The sequence below is a fragment of the Rhinatrema bivittatum genome, chromosome 4 (assembly GCF_901001135.1).
Source record: "Rhinatrema bivittatum chromosome 4, aRhiBiv1.1, whole genome shotgun sequence".
NCBI lineage: Eukaryota > Metazoa > Chordata > Amphibia > Gymnophiona > Rhinatrematidae > Rhinatrema > Rhinatrema bivittatum.
This window is the reverse complement of record NC_042618.1, coordinates 186236738-186257059: the sequence shown is the minus strand read 5'-3', so window position 1 is coordinate 186257059 and position 20322 is coordinate 186236738. Positions and strand designations below refer to the sequence as shown.

At 45.9% G+C, this 20322-nt stretch overlaps 1 protein-coding gene across 2 annotated transcripts in view; it reads left to right on the top strand.

Annotated features, from left to right (window-relative positions):
- The window catches only part of C4H17orf58 (chromosome 4 C17orf58 homolog), a 29594-nt gene extending 9501 nt beyond the window's left edge, over window positions 1–20093 (top strand). For both annotated transcript variants that reach the window (XM_029599367.1, XM_029599366.1), the window contains 2 exons: window positions 363–554; window positions 19233–20093. In XM_029599367.1, the coding sequence (XP_029455227.1) occupies window positions 363–554; window positions 19233–19420 (380 nt within the window). In that variant the 3' untranslated portion in view covers window positions 19421–20093. The remainder of the gene's footprint in view (window positions 1–362; window positions 555–19232) is intronic.
- Window positions 20094–20322: the final 229 nt, after the last annotated feature.

Below are 20322 nucleotides of genomic sequence, written 5' to 3'. Positions count from 1 at the left end.
ATATTCCTAGCTAAATAACGTTTGATTTAATGGCCTCAAACTGGTGGACTCCTTTTATTTTAATTTTTTTGTAGCACAAAGCTATAGCTAGAAAGCATAATTCAAACATTCTTCAGGGCCCCCATGTCTCAGTCAGTTAAGTATTCATATTTACAAAACAGAAATAAGTTTTATTGTTAGTATGGAATATGTGTGGAGTTTTCCCAGTACACATCAGCTTACAGAATAGTAAATGCGAAAAACTCTTCAATGAAGTTAGTTGTACCCATTCCTTTGAACAGTACAGGTCTCAACAAGAGCCATTCAAATGCCTCTCTAGTATATGTATTTATTTTAAAATGATTTTATTTTTAATAAAACAGCAGTGAACGGAATTGTCCATGATGTGGAAATCCTTGGGAAAGGTCTACGGCTGATAACTCTGCTAGTGAATAGTGATGGTTTGTACAAGATGAGCCGACTTTACATCATTCCAGATGGCTTCTTCTTCAGAATTAAGATCCTGGCCATCGACACACTAAATTGCCACAGGCTGTGCCCATATTTTAAACCCGGTAAAAACAAGTTGTAATTTCAGTTTGTTTTCTAATGTGCTTGTCTTAAAAAAAAAAAAAAAAGTGTGGAAGTAGCTCATGTTAGCCAATTGCTTAGAACATAAGCACATGCCATACTGGGTCAGACCAAAGGTCCATCAAGCCCAGCATCTGTTTCCAGCAGTGGCCAGTCCAGGTCACAAATACTTGGCAGATTCCCTTGCCCCTCTCCCTGTGTGTGTGTGTATTGGGGCAGGGGTGAGGTATCCACTTTGTCCCCACCCACTCTCCCTCCACCTTCTCCTCCCTGTGTTATGTGTTTGTGTGGTGGGAGGGGGGCACATTGTGTGTATTTGTTACAGGATTGGTGTGACTGGAATGTGGATTACATTCAGGTACTGTAGGTATTTCCCTATCCCCAGAGGGCTTACAATCTAACGGGCTGATACAGTAAAAATGCGGGAGAGCGGGCACCCAGCGCGCGCACAGGCCACTCTCCTGTGCGCGCGATTCAGTATTTTAATTTATTAAAATTAGGCCCGGCAGTAAAAAGAGGCGCTAGGGACACTAGCGCGTCCCTAGCGCCTCTTTTTTGACAGGAGCGGCAGCTGTCAGCGGGTTTGACAGCCGACGCTCAATTTTGCCGGCGTCGGTTCTCGAGCCCGCTGACAGCTACGGGTTCGGAAACTGGACGCCGGCAAAATTGAGCGTCGCACGCCTATTTTATTTTTTTTTTTACTTTTTTAAACTTTCGGAGAAAGTGCCTGGAGAAATTAGCGCTAATTTCTGAAAGTAAAACGTGCGGCTTGGCTGCACATTTTACTACTGAATCGCATGGGAATACCTAATAGGGCCATCAACATGCATTTGCATGTTGCGGGCGCTATTAGGTTCGGGGGGGTTGGACGTGTGTTTTGGACGCGCTATTACCCCTTACTGAATAAGGGGTAAAGCTAGCGCGTCCAAAATGCATGTCCAGATGCCGGCTAACAGTGCGCTCCATACTGTATCTGAGACAATGGAGGGTAAAGTGACTTACCCAAGGTCACAAGGAGCAACAGCAGGACTCAAACGCTGATCTCCTGGTTCGTAACCCACTGCTCTAACCACTAGGCTAATCTTCCACTCTGCTCCAGTCTTCTGCTGCCATGCCTCCATTTTTTTGTTTGTTTGTTTCTTTTGTGCTGGTAGAGCCCAGGAAACCTCCAGCAGCCGATCTGCGGCCTGCACCGCCGCTCCTCTTTTAGTGTTGTACTGGTGGAGCTTGGGAATCCCCACCAGCTTTTCCAGTGCCAGTGCTGCACTTGGTGGCCCCGTGATGCAGATGTCGGCAATTCTCCCTTCTCCCACCCCGCTCCGGGTGAAATCATTACATCAAGCATGTGCAGATGCGGCACAATGATTTCCTGGAGCCCCTACCATTTTTATAATAGAGAGAGATAAAGTGTGTTTCACGGAGTGGAAACAGAGTTGGCAAGAGCTTCTTGATAAGAAATGGATAGCTTATCTTTGCTTAGAAGAAAAATAATTTTTGCTAGGTACCAGGCATTCAGCTACCTTAACATGCCTAGTGAGATTTCTGGAATCATTACCAGCAGAACCTTTTGCTTACTGTAAACGGTGTTTTCCGTAGATAGCAGGATGAATTTGTCAGTACATATGGGTGACGTCAGGCGGTGGCACTAAACAAACGTCTCTGCAAGCTGTAGAGCTTTTAGCTCTACTGAGTATGTGTGGAATTCCCAGGTGGGCTTTGCCTCATTAGCCTCCTCAGTCATAACAGAATGAAGTCTAGTTGTATAGTCGACTCTCCGGAGAGGTGAATGGGTATTCCATGACTAATTCAACCTCCTAACAACGGGCAAACACTATTTACGATAAGCAAATTTGCTTTTCTGATGATAAATAGGCTGCAATAACCATTAGATGTGGGGAGCCCCAAGCTGAGGGTTTCAGCAGAGTAGTTACTTACAGGCTGATACAGAAAACCCTGCGGGAGAGCCGGCCAGCGCCCGCTCTCCCAACGCGCGCGATTCAGAAAAAAAAATATTCAAATGATGGCCCGTGGTAAAAGGAGGCGCTAGGGACACTAGCTCGTCTCTAGCGCCTCCTTTTTGACAGGAGCGGCGGCTGTCAGCAGGTTTGACAGCCGACGCTCAATTTTACCGGCGTCGGTTCTCAAACCCGCTGACAGCCACGGGTTCAGAAAACGGACGCCGGCAAAATTGAGCGTCCATCTTCCAACCTGCAGGCCGCGGGAAGATTTTAAATTAAAAAAAAATTTTTTTTTACTTTTGGGGCCTCTGACTTAATATCACTATGATATTAAGTCGGAGGGTGTACAGAAAAGCAGTGTTTCCTGCTTTTCTGTACACTTTCCCGGTGCCGGCTGAAATTAACTCCTGCCTTTGGGTAGGTGTTAATTTCTGAAAGTAAAATGTGCGGCTTGGCTGCACATTTTACTTTCTGTATCACGTGGGAATAACTAATAGCGCCCGCAACATGCATTTGCATGTTGCGGGCGCTATTAGTTTCGGGGTGGGGGGTTGGACTCTGTGTATAACAATGATAAAACAGAACCACCATGCCTCATAAAACAAATAAAATCAAGAAACATAAAACATCAATTATAATAGTAAAATCATACTAATACAATATTTTAAAACTGATAAATAGAATAACTTCTATTAAAAAAAAAGTATATGATTTTAATTATTTCCCAAGTTACAATTAAATTTTTCAAAAACAGCAAAAACTACCTGTAATAACAAAAACAAATGTGTTTGGCCGGTCACAGGTCCATTCTGCGACCAACCACTCTTACCTCCAGCCCTGGATCGAAGGGGGCTCACCGATGCCATGGCTGGGCCCCAGCTGAAGATTAGGCCGACCGCTGCACAGGCTCAATGCATTGTACTAGGAATGCCATTCAGCTGAATGGGGTATGCCTAGGCCCGTGCATGGCTCAGGCACTTTTAAAGGGCTCACAGTGAGAAATCCACTGCGGCGCCCCTGGATGACATCAGGCCTTTCCCTATATGAGGCCAGCTCTGCCCTGCCTCAGACACCTCAGCAATAGGTTAAACTCCTCGGCATAGCTGTTTGCCTCTTTGTTCCTGGTTCCTGGTCCTGCTTCTGTTCCAGTGCCTTATCTTCATATTCTTGGTTCCTTCCTGTATCTTTGGAGTTCCTGTCTTGTGGTTCCTTGTCCGACTTCAGTGTCTTCCTGATGTTCCACCTCGCCTCCTTCCTCCTGGATTGACTTCTCTTCTTGACCTTGGTTTGGATCCCCGACTTATCTTCGTTTGGATTCCGGGCTTGACTTCGGACTCCTTCTCAACTATGTTTGACTTCTGCCTGCCTTGTGACCACTGCTTGCTCTTTGTCTTGTTGAACTCCGCCTGCCCCTGACCGTAGCCTGCTCTCATCTCTTGCTGTCTGCTGCCTACCCTGAACACTGCTTGGACTGACTTCATGCTAATCCTGCTGGCCAACAACATCTTTTGTGAAGGATTCATCTCCTCACAGAGGCCTGCACCTGAGTCCAGCTGGCCCTGGCACCTGAGGGTTCAACCTACGGGAAATGAGGGCTGGTATTGATGAAGTTCTTGTTGGTCCTCTGCTCCAGCCAGCTCCGTCTGCTGATGGTGAGGACCTGCAGGGCTCCTCCCTTTGAGTAGCATCAACCTCACCTCGGTCCCTGGATCCACTTCCACAACAAAATAAAAGCCCCTGCTGTCCATATCTGAGAACTCTTGATTTCTAGTCACCCTGAGATTGTCGAGGATTAGGAGGCTAGGGGGGCACACAAACTTTATCCTCTCTCTCTCACACATACTCGCATGTCCATTTTCTCTCATACATTCACTGTCACATACACACACATACGTGCTCTTATACACACCCACAACCTCTCGCAGACACAGACACACTCTCAGGCTCTAAGACCCTCTCTCTCCTCCCACCCCCCCAATACAAGTTCTTACTCCCCAGGATTCTCTCATATACACACACATGCTCTCACTGGCTCCCTCACATATACTCACACACCCGCCCAGGCAACTCCTATTCATTCTCTCTCACACACAGACAGACTCCTAGGCAGGCATCAATTCATTTTCTCACACACACATACTCACACCCCCAGGCAGGCACCCATGCATTCACACTCATACACCCCCAGGCAGACTCCCATTCATACACATGCACACATTGAGGCAGACCCACTCTCTTTCTTTTGCCAGCAACCTCGGAGCCTCGCTCGTTCCTCTACTGCCGCTGTCACTGCTGCTGTGGGGCTATTGGGGTGGCGCTGATTGCTGCTACTGACACTGAAGCCCATTCTGCTGTCTCCTCTGTACAGGCCCCATGGTATTAAAAATTTGCAGGGCTTCCAGTTCCTCCATGCTGATCCTGTACATCATGAGATCAGCATACAGAAAGTGCTACTCTTGTACATTCCCAAAGATAACATATGTCAATCACAAAAAATTAAAAAATACATATATTTTTTACCTTTGCTGTCTGATCTTAGTTTTCTAATGGGTTGGTCACAGGCTTTTTTTTCCATGTTCCCTTGCTTGGTCTTTGCCAATTTCTTTTACAGGGTCTCTTTCTTTTGTGTTTCTTCTCTTTCCACTTGCCTTCTTCCCTTCCTCCCTTAAATACACACTCAGACTCTCATTCTCACATGCTGTTTCTCTCTCTCACACACACACACACACTTACACAGGTTCTCACTCTCACCTGCTGTCTCACACACATATAGCTCTCACTCTCACACTTTGTCTCTCTTATATATACAAACTGGCTCTCTCACATGTGGTCTCACACACATACAGCTCTCACTCTCACATACTGTCTCTCTCACATACACAGAGGCTCTCACATGCTGTCTCTCCGAACATACAGGCTCATTCCCACACACAGTCTCTCAACTCTCTGTCACACACACTCACTCTACAGGGCCTCAGACTTCCTCTCGCCTCTGGGCCTCCTCTCTGCAGCGGCCCTGTTACCGGGTTTCCTCTTCTCAGGCCACAGTGAGGTAGGATCCACAGCGGCCCTGCCACAAATGCTACTTCTCTTCTGCATACAGGCCGATGCTCCTTTTCCTTCCTGCCCGCGCGGCTCCGGCAATGTTTTTCTTCTGGGATTGCACAAGCAGGAAGGAGAAGGCATACCTGGAGGTTTGGAGCTGACTTGTTTTCTTCAGGCCGTGGTGGGATGAGCTTCACCACGGCCCCGCCGATTTTCCTGCTGTGCATGGCCGCGAGAAAAGTTGTGTCGGCCATGCATACAGGCAGCTTAGAGGAAACAGTGCCCGGCACACAACATTGGAACAGCATGCTTCCCCGCTTAGCTGCCAGTGGGATAAGGTCCACCAGCAGCCACATGGGCCTCCCTATATCAGCCATCAGCACCCCCTATGACCCTGCACCCAGGGGCACCCTTCTCCCCTTTTGATACGCCACTGGACCAAATTCCTTTGGTACAGAAGGATCCCACATGGGCTCCCCAATCTCTGGTGGAAGTGTCTGTTGTTAAAGCTTACTCTGTGCTTATGGCCAGGGACACAAGAACACTTAGACTCAGTAAAAGTATAATGTATTTTTTATTAGTCAATATAAGTGTTCTCGGGAGATGCTGGGTACTGGGTGCCCTTCGTCTTACAATCTGACCAGCATCTCTTTGTATACAGAAAGTGATCCTTGTTTTATAGATAACATTCAAATACAGGGTAGAAGGTTCTAGAGACTTGCATGACTGCCCAAAGGATCATTTACATAAGTTGTGATGTCAACTGCATGATTAAATCATCGCTAACTATCCTGATTGGCTTCCCAGGATGTGTAGCCCATTTCCCATGACTTTCTTTGTTCTGGTTAAACTCTTACTGGTCAAGACAATCAACACGTCTGTAACTGTGTGGATTACAAACTCCTGAGAACAGTGCCTGAAGCTCCCCTGTGGTGACTCTATGAATAGACATCACCTGTCTGGTGCCAGCTTGCCTCCACAGATATCCAGGGACATTCTGTAAGTCACTCAGAGTCCATTCAGCTCAGGCAGGCCAAAGACACGCAGAGGGTTCTGGGGATTTCCTTCTCCATTTTGGTCTTCTCTGTTCAGGCATACTTCTCACTGTTGTGAGGATGAGCTGATGGGAAAGAAGGCAAAATGGGGCACCATCTCGGAGCACGTGGGGATGTAACCACCACTGCAAATTCCTTGCTATTGGCAGTGTGATTTGCCCTATTGAAAAGAGGGGTTGAGTGAGTTGATCACACTGAGATCTCAGATTCCATTGGAGATAATAGATATGAAGGCAGGTTAGTGGAACCACATGGATGGCTGCCACCATATGACCCTTATGAGGAGCTTTCTGGCCATGGTCCTCGGATAGGATAACTGTATTTAGATGAGCAAGATCATGGCAGACATCTATTCACTGGGCAAGAAGGCTTTCTGTATCGATGAGTCGATGCAGGGGCATTGCTAGGTGCCTCAAAGGTCTGGGACACGGGTCCGTATGCCCTTTCTTTCCTTCTCACCCCTCACCGACTTCTCAAGGTTGTCCATTTTTCCATAGACCAGAACTGGATGCTTGAGGACTGGGAGGGAGGGGGGGAGGGAGGAAGGAACCTGATCACTTGAGCCTACCCTCATCTTCATAAATTTGCTACCACTGCCCTTGAACCAGCCATCTCTTGTCCTTTGTTCCTTCTATTCTAGTATCCCCAGGACAGTGTCAATGAACAATCTAACAATGGACAGAACAAACAGGGCCATCAATGATGAGTGATGTACTCATGATTCAACATAGAACAACATTAGAATGACAAAGCATAACCTGCATCTATGCATGCATTCCATTAATTATGTGTGCACATGTGTATCATGGGTGCACTGCTCTTTTTTCCCATTATTATGGAAATATGAATGCATCAGTTATCCACACCCTTCACCGATCTTTTCTTAAGGTGCTCCTAACAGCTGACTGAGGGATCCAGATATTACAAAGCACAGAACACAACCACTTATATACAGCCTTGGTTACAGTATTGTAAACATTTAAAAATTGTGCTGTTTTTAATTTGATGTTGAAAACAAATTGACAATGAATCCTTTGAAAAACTGAATTACAATTACAATATAATAAACCTCCCAAAATAGCACTCTGCCAGCACTGAAACAGCAACAACTCTATTTATGAAAAGGCAACACTGCAAATATTATACCTGGCCTTACACCTTCTATTATGAAAATAAAACAAGCCAAACTGCTATAGATGCCTACACAGAAACTACTTGCTAGCAGAATACCTCACCTCAGTCACACAAGCAGAACACAGACAAACCCTCACCAAACACAAAGTATAAACAGAAATGTGCAGACAAAAACTGAATTAGAAACTGAAATAAGCCAGACTCTGTAGTCAGTGCAACAATGGAGCAACAGAAAGATCACCATGTCACATAAAATCAAGAAATATAAAACATCATGATAGTAAAACCATACTCATAATCTGAATAAATATTTCAAAATTGCTGATAAAAAGAATATCCAATAATTTGAAACTCATTACAAATTTTTTAATTTCTCAAACACCAATAAATTATTTCAACAGCAAACACAAGTGACACAATAATTAAAACAAATAAGGATTTTAAAAATCCCCCACTCTTAATACCTGGGAACTTGTGATTTCCAGTCATCTTGAGATTATCATGGATTAATGGTGGGGGACAGGCAAACTTTCCCTTCACTCACATACACACACTCTCCGATACACACACACACACTCGTCTACTCATACATGATCACCCACATTCTCTCTCTCTCTCTCCCATCTACACAAACACAAATATACATTCTATCTCTCCCTAGAATACAGAGGCAGCAGCATAAATTTGATTCACCAACAGCAATGAAAACCTTTTTGGATGAGCGAGCCCTTGCGTGGACACCGTCCTGAAAAGACCTTCACATTTAAGACTAATTGGAGAAAATTCTTTTTCACTCAGCGCACAATAAAGCTCTGGAATTTGTTGCCAGAGGATGTGGTTAGTGCAGTTAGTGTAGCTGGGTTCAAAAAAGGTTTGGATAAGTTCTTGGAGGAGAAGTCCATTAACTGCTATTAATCAAGTTTACTTAGGGCATAGCCACTGCTATTAATTGCATCAGTAGCAAGGGATCTTCTTAGTGTTTGGGTAATTGCCAGGTTCTTGTGGCTTGGTTTGGCCTCTGTTGGAAACAGGATGCTGGGCTTGATGGACCCTTGGTCTGTCCCAGCATGGCAATTTCTTATGTACTTATGTACTTAACCTCCTGCTTGGGCCTGTGTGTCATCTCTCTCACATATACATGCTCTGTGTCTCTCATGCACAGATATGATTTTACATGTTCTCTTACACAGTCTCTCCCATGCTCACTTTCTCCCTCTCACACAACACATGCACAAACATGCTTTCTCTCTCTCTCTCTCTCTCTCTTCCCGAACAGTGCAGGCAACGTCAGCAGTCTCCTCCTTGGGCCCACACAGCATTTCTCACACAGACATGCTCACACACAAGCACTCTCTCTCTTTCTCCCCCAGGAACATGCAGGCTGCACCAGCTTCCTTCTTGAGCCCATGCAGCATCAGTCATACACACACAACCCTTACATATGCTATTGCTCACACACACAAAAGCTCTTGCACTTGCTATTGCTCTCTCTCTTACACTCACACACACACACACACACACACACACACACACACACAAGATCTCGCAAACATTACTGCTCACACACGCTCTCACACATGCTATTGCTCACACTCACATACACACAAAAGCTCTCACATGTTATGTTACTTTATAAAATTTATGGATTGCTCTGTGCACAAGGCTCTGAGCAATTTACAAATGTACATACTGTGTGTCATCTCTCTCACATATACATGCTCTGTGTCTCTCATGCACAGATATGCTTTTACATGTTCTCTTATACAGTCTCTCCCATGCTCTCTTTCTCCCTCTCACACAGCACATGCAAAACATGCTTTCTCTGTCTCTCTCTTCCCGGACAGTGCAGGCAGCATCAGCAGTCTCCTCCTTGGGCCCACACAGCATTTCTCATACAGGCATGCTCACACACAAGCACTCTCTCTCTCTCTTTCTCCCCCAGGAACATGCAGGCCGTACCAGCTTCCTTCTGGTCGCCGCATCTCAAAAAAGATATAGTTGCGATGGAGAAGGTACAGGGAAGGGCAACCAAAATGATAAAGGGGATGGAACAGTTCCCCTATGAGGAAAGGCTGAAGAGGTTAGGGCTGTTCAGCATGGAGAAGAGACTGCTGAGGGGGGATATGATAGAGGTGTTTAAGATCATGTGTTGTGGATCACGCCACCAGAGGGGCGGAGTTAGCAATCTGTTGGCGATCTGCTCCCCAGAGGGGAGGAGTTAGCAATCTGATGTAGATCTCCTCCTCCAGAGGGGAGGAGTTGGCAATTGCTTGCTTGTAATTCTGCTGCTCGGAGTTAGCAATCTGTTATCGAGCTCCTCCAGTAGAGGGAGGAGTAGCAGTCTGTTATGGATCTCTTCATGGAGAGGGAGGAGTTAACAATCTGTTATCAATCCCTGCTACTAAGAGTGGCAATCTGCTATAAGTCCGCCAGAGGGTTAGCAATCTGTTATGAATCTCCCCTGCCAAGGGGAAGAGCTGACAACTGTAATACTCCATAGGCAGAGTTAATGATCTGTGGTGGATTGGCTTCCCACAGAGTGGCAATTGTATAATACCGCTCTAGTAGTGTAAGGGATGACACTGAGATGAATTGTGAATCCCTGGGCCGATGGCAGATGACAGCGCCCTCAGGAGGATATCCTGAGAGGGACCACCGGCTAGGCTGGAGTATGGAGACAAACTCAGATAGTTCTTTATCAGACAGGAAGTAGAACCACCAAAGGTGGCAGTAGTGAGCTGATGTGCCTGGCAGGGCTGAAGTCCTTTCGATGCTGGAATTGCAGTCTCTGGGTTGCTGAGCTCTAGAGAGAGACTATAAGTAGTGAGTAGACAGGGTATGCTGGATACATAACCAGTAGCAGATGATACACTCACAATTGTAGATATCGTAATGGCTTCTATGCAACAGAGAGTCTTCAGTATAATCAGGAACAGGAGCATAGGCGAGTGCTGATTCCTATATGCAGTCTGAAATGAGAACTCACATTATCTGTGTAGGAGATGGCTTGTAGAATAGAAGAGAGTATTTGGAAGGTTTTAGGAACATAGGCCCTCGAGGAGCAAGTACCGGTTCTTATCTGCAATCTAATAGTAATGTACCAGATAAAGGTATATAATAACTTCTGATATAGAAGAGAGTTGAGAAGGGATTTAGGAACATGGGCCCTCGTGGCTCGAGTACCGGTTCCTATCTGCAATTTATAATAATGACTCACGATCTCCGTACCTGCGATAACGTCTTAGACAGAAAGGAGTCTTCGGGGATTAGCAACATAGGCCCTCGTGGAGCGAGTATCGGTTCCTATCTGTAATAGAACTCACAGTGTTCACGTCTGCGATCGCTTCCAGGCAGTAAGGAGTCTTCTGAGCATTCAGGTTCGTAGGCCCTCGTGGAGCGAGTACCGGATTCTGTCCTAACAATCTGAAATCAAGAAGAGAGAGCATTACAGAGCGGGGCCCCCGAGGAGCGGGTACCCCTGGGTAAGGTGGTGGAGGCAGGGCAGCGGAGAAAAATTCCCCTTGCTAACTCGATTCGAAGTAGCAAGCAAAGACCTTTTAAAGTGGAAGCGGATGACATCACTACGAGGGACATCCCCGAGGTTCGCGCCCTTGTCAGTATAAACTCTGGAGCGCGTGCGCACCCTTACATCATCAGGAACATGGCGGATCCGCAGCGTCAGACCAGCTCGGGGATTCCAGGAAGTATGGCAAGAAGAAGCTGCGGCAGCATGTGTCCGTCAGACCCAAAGGGAGTCGCCACAAAGATAGAGAGGGTGGAGCGAGAACGAGAACAGGCACGAATGCAACATCATGAGAGGTCTTGAACGAGTAGATGTGACTCGGTTATTTACACTTTTGAATAATAGAAGGACTAGGGGGCATTCCATGAAGTTAGCAAGTAGCACATTTGACTAATCGGAGAAAATTCTTTTTCACTCAATGCACAATAAAGCTCTGGAATTTGTTGCCAGAGGATGTGGTTAGTGCAGTTAGTGTAGCTGGGTTCAAAAAAGGTTTGGGTAAGTTCTTGGAGGAGAAGTCCATTAACGGCTATTAATCAAGTTTACTTAGGGAATAGCCACTGCTATTAATTGCATCAGTAGCATGGGATCTTCTTAGTGTTTGGGTAATTGCCAGGTTCTTGTGGCCTGGTTTGGCCTCTGTTGGAAACAGGATGCTGGGCTTGATGGACCCTTGGTCTGTCCCAGCATGGCAATTTCTTCTGTTCTTATAATGAAATTCTTAAATCAGATAATAAAAATTACAAGACAATGCCTTTCTCTCTCCAGAATGTGGAGGGTGCAGGCAGCAGCAGCCTCTTCTCTTTGTCCCCCATGGCACAGCCCAGGCAGCAGCTTCCTATTTTCCATGTGGATTGGACCCAGTGGCCACCTCACTTCTAGTATGTGGCCCGGGCACGACACAGCAGCTTTCATTCTTCGGAAGTGATTCTTTCATTCTTCGGAAGTGATTCTTCGGCATGAGTCTGATATGGCAGCCTCCCCTTAAGTTCCACTGCAGGCCTGGCCAGGATTGACAAAAACAAAATAAATAGTGGGGCTGCTGAGACTTGGGGCACTGAGTTTTAGATTTGGGGTACAGGCTCCTTGTGCCCAGGGCTAATGACGCCCCTGAGTCGATGCACACCCCTTTGAATTGGAGATGCTGTGTGGGTTCTAGGTTTGACTTCTCAAAATTGATGAGAAAACCTAAGCTCTGTAGAAGACGAATCATCACAGAGAACTGCTTCTTGAGACTGCTGTAATCAGCCAATCGTCGAGGAATGGTAAGACTTGTATTCCCTGGTAATGCAGGCACGCTGAGACTAGAGCAAGGCACTTTGTGAAGACTTTGGTTGCAGAAGTAGGGATGTGAATCAGACTTCGGACGATTGAAAATATCGTACGCTATTTTCAAAATCGTCAGAAATTGGGGGCTCCCCCAAAATGATAGGAAAACCCCACGAAATTGTTCGTGGGGGTTCTCTTATCGTTTTGGGGGAGGGCGGGAAAAACAGCACACAAAAATAACCCCTAAACCCACCCCGACCCTTTAAAACTAATCCCTTAGCTTCCCCCACCCTCCTGACCCCCCAAAAAACTTTTCATAGGTACCTGGTGGTTCAGTGGGGGTCCCGGGAGTGATCTCCCGCTCCCGGGCCGTCAGCTGCCACTAATCAAAATGGCGCCAATGGCCCTTTGCCCTTACTATGTGACAGGGTATCCGTGCCATTGGCCGGCCCCTGTCACATGGAGGGAACACTGGATGGCCAGCGCCATCTTTAAAAATGGCACAGGCCATCCAGTGCTCCTACCATGTGACGGGCCGGCCAATGGCACGGATACCCTGTCACATGGTAAGGGCAAAGGCAATCAGTGCCATTTTTATTAGTGGCAGCCGACGGCCCGAGAGCGGGAGATCGCTCCCAGGACCCCACTGGACCACCAGGTACCTGTAAAAAGTTTTTTGGGGGGTCGGGAGGGTGGGGGAAGCTAAGGGATTAGTTTTAAAGGGTCGGGGTGGTTTTTTGTTTATCGGCTCGGGCGCAGCCGATAAACAAAACCGCGATCGGGCCGGACGAAAAAAAACCCATGATGTGAATCTGAACCGGAATCTGAACCGATTCCGGTTCTGATTCACATCTCTATGCAGAAGAGAGGCCAAATGGAAGGATTTTGTATTGGTGTTTGGTAGTGAGATGAATCCTCTTGGAAGCATAACACCAATAGGCAAGATGAATTGGAATGTGAGTATAGCCATTCTTGAGATCTTAGGTGCACATCTATTCACCCTGTTGAATGAATGGGAGAATTGTGCTGAGGGAGTTCCTTATGAATTTCTCCCAGAGGATATGGTTGTTGAGAAGACTTAAGTCCAGGACTGGACATAATCCCCTTGTCTTTTTGGGGATGAGGAAGTATTTGGAATAGAAACCCTACGTGTTTTATGATGTAGGGATCATCTCCACTGCCTGTTTGAGAAGCAATTGCATTTCCAAATGGATCTGCAGGAGATGAGATGGCTCTGAATTTGGAGGCGAATAGTGTGGAAGGAATGGGGGCTAGGAGAAACACAACCAGTACCCATATTGCACAGTGTTGAGGATCCAGGAGTCTTTGGTTATTTTATACCATTTATCCAGAAAATGCTGCATTCATCCTGCTACCATAAGGGAAGGGAGGAGACTGATTGACCGGATCAAAACTGGGCCCTGGTTTAGGTTGGGCCTGCTGGATGGTTTTTGGCTGACAGCATTCCAGTTGTCTAGGTCTGGTCACTGTTCTGGAAGAGGTGGAAATCATACAGCTGAACAGGCTGTCTGTGAATGTAGGATCATTTGTAAGGATAGTATGGATGCCGTAACGGAGCAAGTTGCTCTGGCACCAGGGAGAGAGACTGTATTGTCACATTTTGGTCTTTTATCTGGGAGACTGTTTCTTGGAGCTTCTCCCCAAAGAAGTTGTCTCCAAAGCATGGGAGGTCTGCCAATTTCTCATGGACATCCTCAAGGATGGAACTTGCTTATAGCCAAGCCATTCATCACATGCCAGTGGAAGCTGTAGAAGTATGAGAAGCAGAATCAAACACTGAATAGAGGTGTCAAACAGCTTCTTCTGGATCCTAGAATGGTTGAGAGAAGGTGCTCTGATTGGAGGGTAAGTAAGTATGGCTTCAGCTTATGAAAACAATCATGGAATTATTGCACCATGTAGAACTGATGGATAGTAATATGAGCAGAAAGCATTACACTTTACAATGTCCTTTTACCAAAATTGTCCAGAAGTTTTTATCTTTGCCCAGTAGGAAACTGGAATGAATACAAGTTTTCTTTGCTTTTTTCATGGCAAATTCTACTATGATGGACTGGTGTGGCAAGTGAACTATGCCAAAGCCTGATGACTGTTAAACTCTATATTTGAGGTCTAATTGTTTGAGCCATGGGGAGCATAAAATTGGTGTTTCCCATAATTTCATGAGCAGGACCTTTGAGAATGTCATAAATTGGTAAGGTGGCAGGTTCAGCTAGTGTATCCAGAATTCTGAGTATTCCTAGGAGTTATGTACATGGATCTTTATCCTTATGTACATGAACACCCAGTGCTGTTCCTTAATGAATTTTGAATAGGTGAAAATCTTCTGGATGGGATGTGTACTCAAGATGATCTGGAAGAGGATCTGATGGTATTCCAGTAGAACCGTTGTCTGAGGCCAGAGTACAGGCTCACTTTCTCAGAGAAGTCTAGTCCAATACCTCTGATTGACTAGACTCCACTGCAACTGAGTGTGTTGATAAAGAGCACCTAATACGGGTGCACACCTATGGATGAGTTTGGGATTCTCATCTGTGGAATTGCGAAGATTAGAAAAGAGAAGCTGGAAAGAAAGGTAAAGAAACTCCTCATGTTGTGTCTTCTGGCCTGGGGTAGGTGGTGGGTCATCTTCTTCTGACACCAAGATAGATTCTTGCATTGTAACAAGTGGTCTATTTGAGGAGAGCAGAACTATGGAACAGGTAGGATACACTGTTTCCAGTCAAAGAGCTTTTACTACCAACCTAGGGGAGTTCGTATTCTGATAATTGGAGGAGGTAATGATAATCTTATGCCTTCTCCCACAGATCTTGCATAGCTAGTATATTGTTTGATCCAAGAAGCAGAATGGCCTAAGAGAGTTGAATGCTTGGGCATTTTATAGGATCTCAAGTCCTTTTGAGCATGTTCCTGTGCTGATGTCAGCGTAGAGTGAAAAAAACAGTCATCAGGTATAAGGATTGCCCAGGCACATCATGGAGTGAAATATATGTTGAATACTTCATAGCATGCATTGGGTGCACTGGTGCATCGTGCTGGGAAAGCAATGCTGCATTGTTGAAAATGTGCATGTGGATCTGTGTAGAATTTGCTGGTGCATAGGGTCTCTGGCTTCTAGATGCACTGTGCTTTGGTGCACCAGATGAATTGATGGATCAATCTTCTGGTGCTTCGATGAACCACACTTCAAATGCGTTGGTACACCCCACAGCCTCAGCCTGCATGGAAGGGGGTGTTTAAAAGAACCTTTAATCAAGCTTTTTCCTGAAGAGGCAGATGATGCTGTACTATAGGAGGAAGACCTGGAGAGACTCTGGAGAGTTTTTCCGTGGACAAGGCCTCAGTTTTTCTGGTTGTGATCCAGTCCAGATATTGATAACAGTCTGGACTGGATCACGTTGGTGAGGGACTGTTAGTAAAGCTCTGTTGTTAAAGCTAAGAGTAGCAGTCTGTTATTAATGGAGTTGCTGGAGATAGCAATCTGTTATTATTTAGAATACTTGTGGGTGGATCCTTGGACCAGTGGCAGGTGACCCACCCTCGGGGGAGATCCCGAGAGGAACCACTGGTCAGGCTTAGTGTAGGAGACAGACACACACTAGTTCTTTTATTAGACAATATATTAAACCACCAGAGGTGGCAGTAGTGAGCTGGAAGCACCTGGCTGGGCTGTAGTCCCTCAGGTATTGGAACAGCAATCCCAAGGTGGCTGAGCTGTAGAGAAACTAAGAAAGTGAGTAGATAGGATATGCAGAGTTCTGGAACAAGTCCTTGATGATAACACTCACACCATAGTCTCTTGAGGCAGCCCAGGAGTTGGAATGCAGTAGGCCCTCAAGGAGCGAGTACCTGGTCCCAGGGAAAGCTCTGAGAGATAGATGGAAACTCACTAATGTTGTAAGCAGCGATGACTTCTTAGCAGAAGTGGTATTCAGGAGCTGGTCCGGGACGTGGGCCCTCGAGGAACGAGTACCGGTTCTGGACTGCGACCTGAGAAGAAAAAGAGAGAGCGAGGCCCCCGAAGAGTGGGTACCTCTAGTGAAGTCTGAGGAGGCAGAGTAGCTAGGGTTGCGGAGAGCGAATCCCATCCGCAGTGACCTGGAGGAAGCTAGGTAAACCTATCCCTTGCTAACTCATCTTGTTAGCAAAAACTGAGACCTTAAATATCTGAAGCTGATGACGTCATCTCAGGGGGACACCCCTGAGGTTCGCGCCAACGCCGGTACATCAGTCAGGCTGGGCGCGCGCGCCCTTAGGCATCTGGTCAACATGGCGGCTTGCAGCGTCGAGCCAGTCCGGGAACGCCGGAGGAGGACAGCCTGGAGACGCTGCAGCAGCTAGCCTTCCATTAACCCCAGAGGGAGTCACCAAGATAAGGTGGGCGGAGTAGAGACATCGGACAGCGACAGACCCAACAGGGACACGATTTTTCCACATGGGCACCTCTTAAAATTGCTCACCACAGTAGATTTTTTCTTCTGACCTGACATTCTTCTGTGAGGAAACCAACAGTCTATTTGATTTTTTTTTTTGTAATACTTAAAATTGTTTTGGGGCTGCAGAAGCAGCGAGGCAAGGCAGAAAAAGACTTTTGAGCAAAACAACTACTTTGAAGGAAGAAATAGAAGAAACACGAAATACAGGTCCAAAGATGACCAAGGAGACCTGTGCAGGCAGGAACTCATAGACAAGTCTAGTGGCGCCAGATGTTGTTATCCACATGTAATGGCTAATTTAGCCTGCTTATCAACAGAAAAATTCTGCTTTACTAATTCGCAGTCCATTTCATTTACCAAAGACCAAGGTTATTACTTAAAGCAGCATTCTGAAGTCAACTAGATTGAAATGCTCTTCTACACGCGGAAACTGCTTACATGTAGTCCTATATATTCTTAGAAGTAAAAAATAAAAATGGCCAGCCCAGTAGTTGTAGGGCCAGAGTGCTGTGGAGGCAGTATTCACAGCATCTGGGAGAGAGGGAAGAAAAGTAGATTTGTGATCATTGCTGAAAGGTGACACCTAGTGGCTAGAATCAGGAGCTACAATTGCAGAGTTCTGGAAGGAGTTTAGGTGCATGGCTCCCAGCTCGTCCTGGGGGAATTCTGTGCTACTGTGAAGCGCAGAATTTTCCCCCGGTGCAGAATTGCTATTTTCTATGCAGAATTGCCAAATTCGGCGCAGAAAATGGCAGAGGAGACCCCGGCATGTTGCGAACAGACTGCGCAAAGATGAAGGCCTGTGTGCCATGGGATGCGCTCCACTCACAGCGACAATGAAGGCCTTGGTGCGCTGTTCGCAGCAAAGATGTGCCACGAACGGAGTGTGCTCCGCTCATGGCAAAAATAAAGGCCCCGGTGAGAGTGAATGTGTGTGTGTGTGTGAGAGGGAGAGGGGTGTGAGAAAGGGGAGGGGAGGGTGTGAGAGAGAGCATGGGAGGTGAGAGAGCGGGGGGGGGGGGGGATGCTTGAGTGTGGGTGCCAGAGAGAGGGAGCCTATATGAGGAGATTGTGAAGGAGTGTGTATGTGTGTGAGAGATTGGGAGCGCGTGTGTATGAAAAAGGGATCGTGTGTATGTGAGGGTGCTAGCCTCTGTATATGTGAGTCAGAGCCTGTGTGAAGGGGTGCATGAGAGAGAGACATAGGTAGCCTGTGTGAGAGAGAAAGGGAGCTTGTGTGGGTGTGTATGCAAGAGAGAGGGCCCTGTATGAGAGGATGTGTGTGTGTGCGAGAGAGTGAGGGAGCCTGTACGAGGTTGTGTGTGTATGTGTATTAGAGAGAGGGAGCATGTGTGTGAGAGAGGGAGGGACAGAGGGAGCCTGTATGAGGGGCAGTACTGAGAACAGGATCAAACTCTGGGACTGGCGATAGAGTGGAAGTGGTTGAGCCTAGAGGTGGATGGGAGAGATACCAGCAGGTGGAGGAGTTGGGGTTTGAGAGGGCAAAGTGGCCAGGGGAGTAGGGAGAGTGAGTGGAAGGGACACTCTTACAGTGAATTTCTAGGCAAATTCTGTTAAAAGTATTTAAAATTCTGCATCTCTAAGTAATAACTTTTTTCTGTATTAATTTAAAATTTAATTACTTAAAGACTGTCATGTAAATTGTGTTATTTTGACCAATATAAAGTTTGCAGAATTTTAAGTTTTTGTGCGCAGAATTCCCCCAGGAGTACTCCCAGCCCATGAGGTCACTGCAATAACCAGACTAGGTAATGCTGGGGGAGAGGTGGGGTGTGAGACATGAGGGTAAAATCCCTGAGACATTGCAAATTAAGGTTCATGGTGCCATATCCCAGCCTTAGGTCTGACTGAGTTGGAGGTACAAACTACCAGGAGGAAACTGCTGGGTCTGAAAACGAAAAAACAAACAAAAAACCCTCCCCAATTTAATTCACATTAGTAAGGGGGGAGCTGGTAGTAAGAACTAAGATTCTGGGAAAGATAACCAGCCCTCTGGAAGATCAAAGTTAAATAACTGTAAATTTCTGTTACAAAACAGCTACACGCAAAAGCACATGAAAGATTTTGGATGAGTTTATAATACACTATTAAAGCAATAATTATGTATCTTTTGGTTCTCATGAACAGATTGCTATGCTGAGTGCTATAAAAAAAAACAAAAAACAAAAAACAAAAAAAATCTTTATTGGTTATTTTGTAGGAAGTAGATATATTGTGATGGGTCAGATTTACCACAAGAGACTGCAGCTGCCGCCATCCATGCTTCAGTTCATCAGGGGACATCTGAGGCCGGGAGATGGCCTGGTCTGGAGCAACAGCTATGTGAAAAGATTTAACAGGAAAAAAGGGAGGAAGGTGCAAGGGGCAGCCCGCACAAAGTGCAGATGAGAATTTAGGAGGCTTAACATGATTATTCCCTTTCTAAGTAAAAAGCATTAGTGAGAGGTATGTAAACTTGTTTAAATGCTGAGGCTCCCACTGTGGCATTTAAAAAGGACCGATTATGTCAAAGGGAGATGGTTTCCAGACTCACACTCCCTTGGGCTGTGATGCAGTGGTCACCCTGGTGAAGGGTGGATCCTCTGCAAGTAATTATGTCTCTTGTCAGTCCAAATAAGAATTATGCAGGGATGATGATGATGAATATGAGAGTTTTTGGGATCACATGGGCCCACTTCTCAGCTGCAGAAGGAACCTCCCTGGTTTGCAAAGCTCATGTCCCACCTCATCTTTGGATGATTCTTAAGCTGGACCCTATAAACTTTGGTACCACAGCCTACAGAGAATCCAGCCTCCTATACTCAATATTAATTGTTCTCGTACAATAATATTAATTTAAAAAGCTTCAGTAGTCCATCTTTTAATATAGTTTTGGGCACTAGTGTTTTTGTTGTATCAAAGTGTAAATATTAAGAGCTTCTTATATTTTATGTTTGCACCTTTTCAATTTACAATTCTGTGAAATCTGCATATTGTCCTAATGCCTATCTATTTGTCATTCGTGTTTTCTACAAATGATTGACCCATACCTAGTAAATGCTTCCTTTGGAAGTTGATCAATTTTGCACCTGGTCTTTCTGCTTCAATGCTCTCAGCCTCGGTTAATGACACTTCTTTTTCTGCCTTGGATACTTGAAAGGTAACTCATTAAGAAAGGGATGCAATAGTCAAAGAATGTCCCAACCCCTCAGCAATGCTCCCTCCAAGAAGTGACTAGGCGTGTGCAAATTTTGCTTCAAGTGAGCAATAAATTTTCTAAACCAACAATACTTGCGCGCCAGTATTAGTGC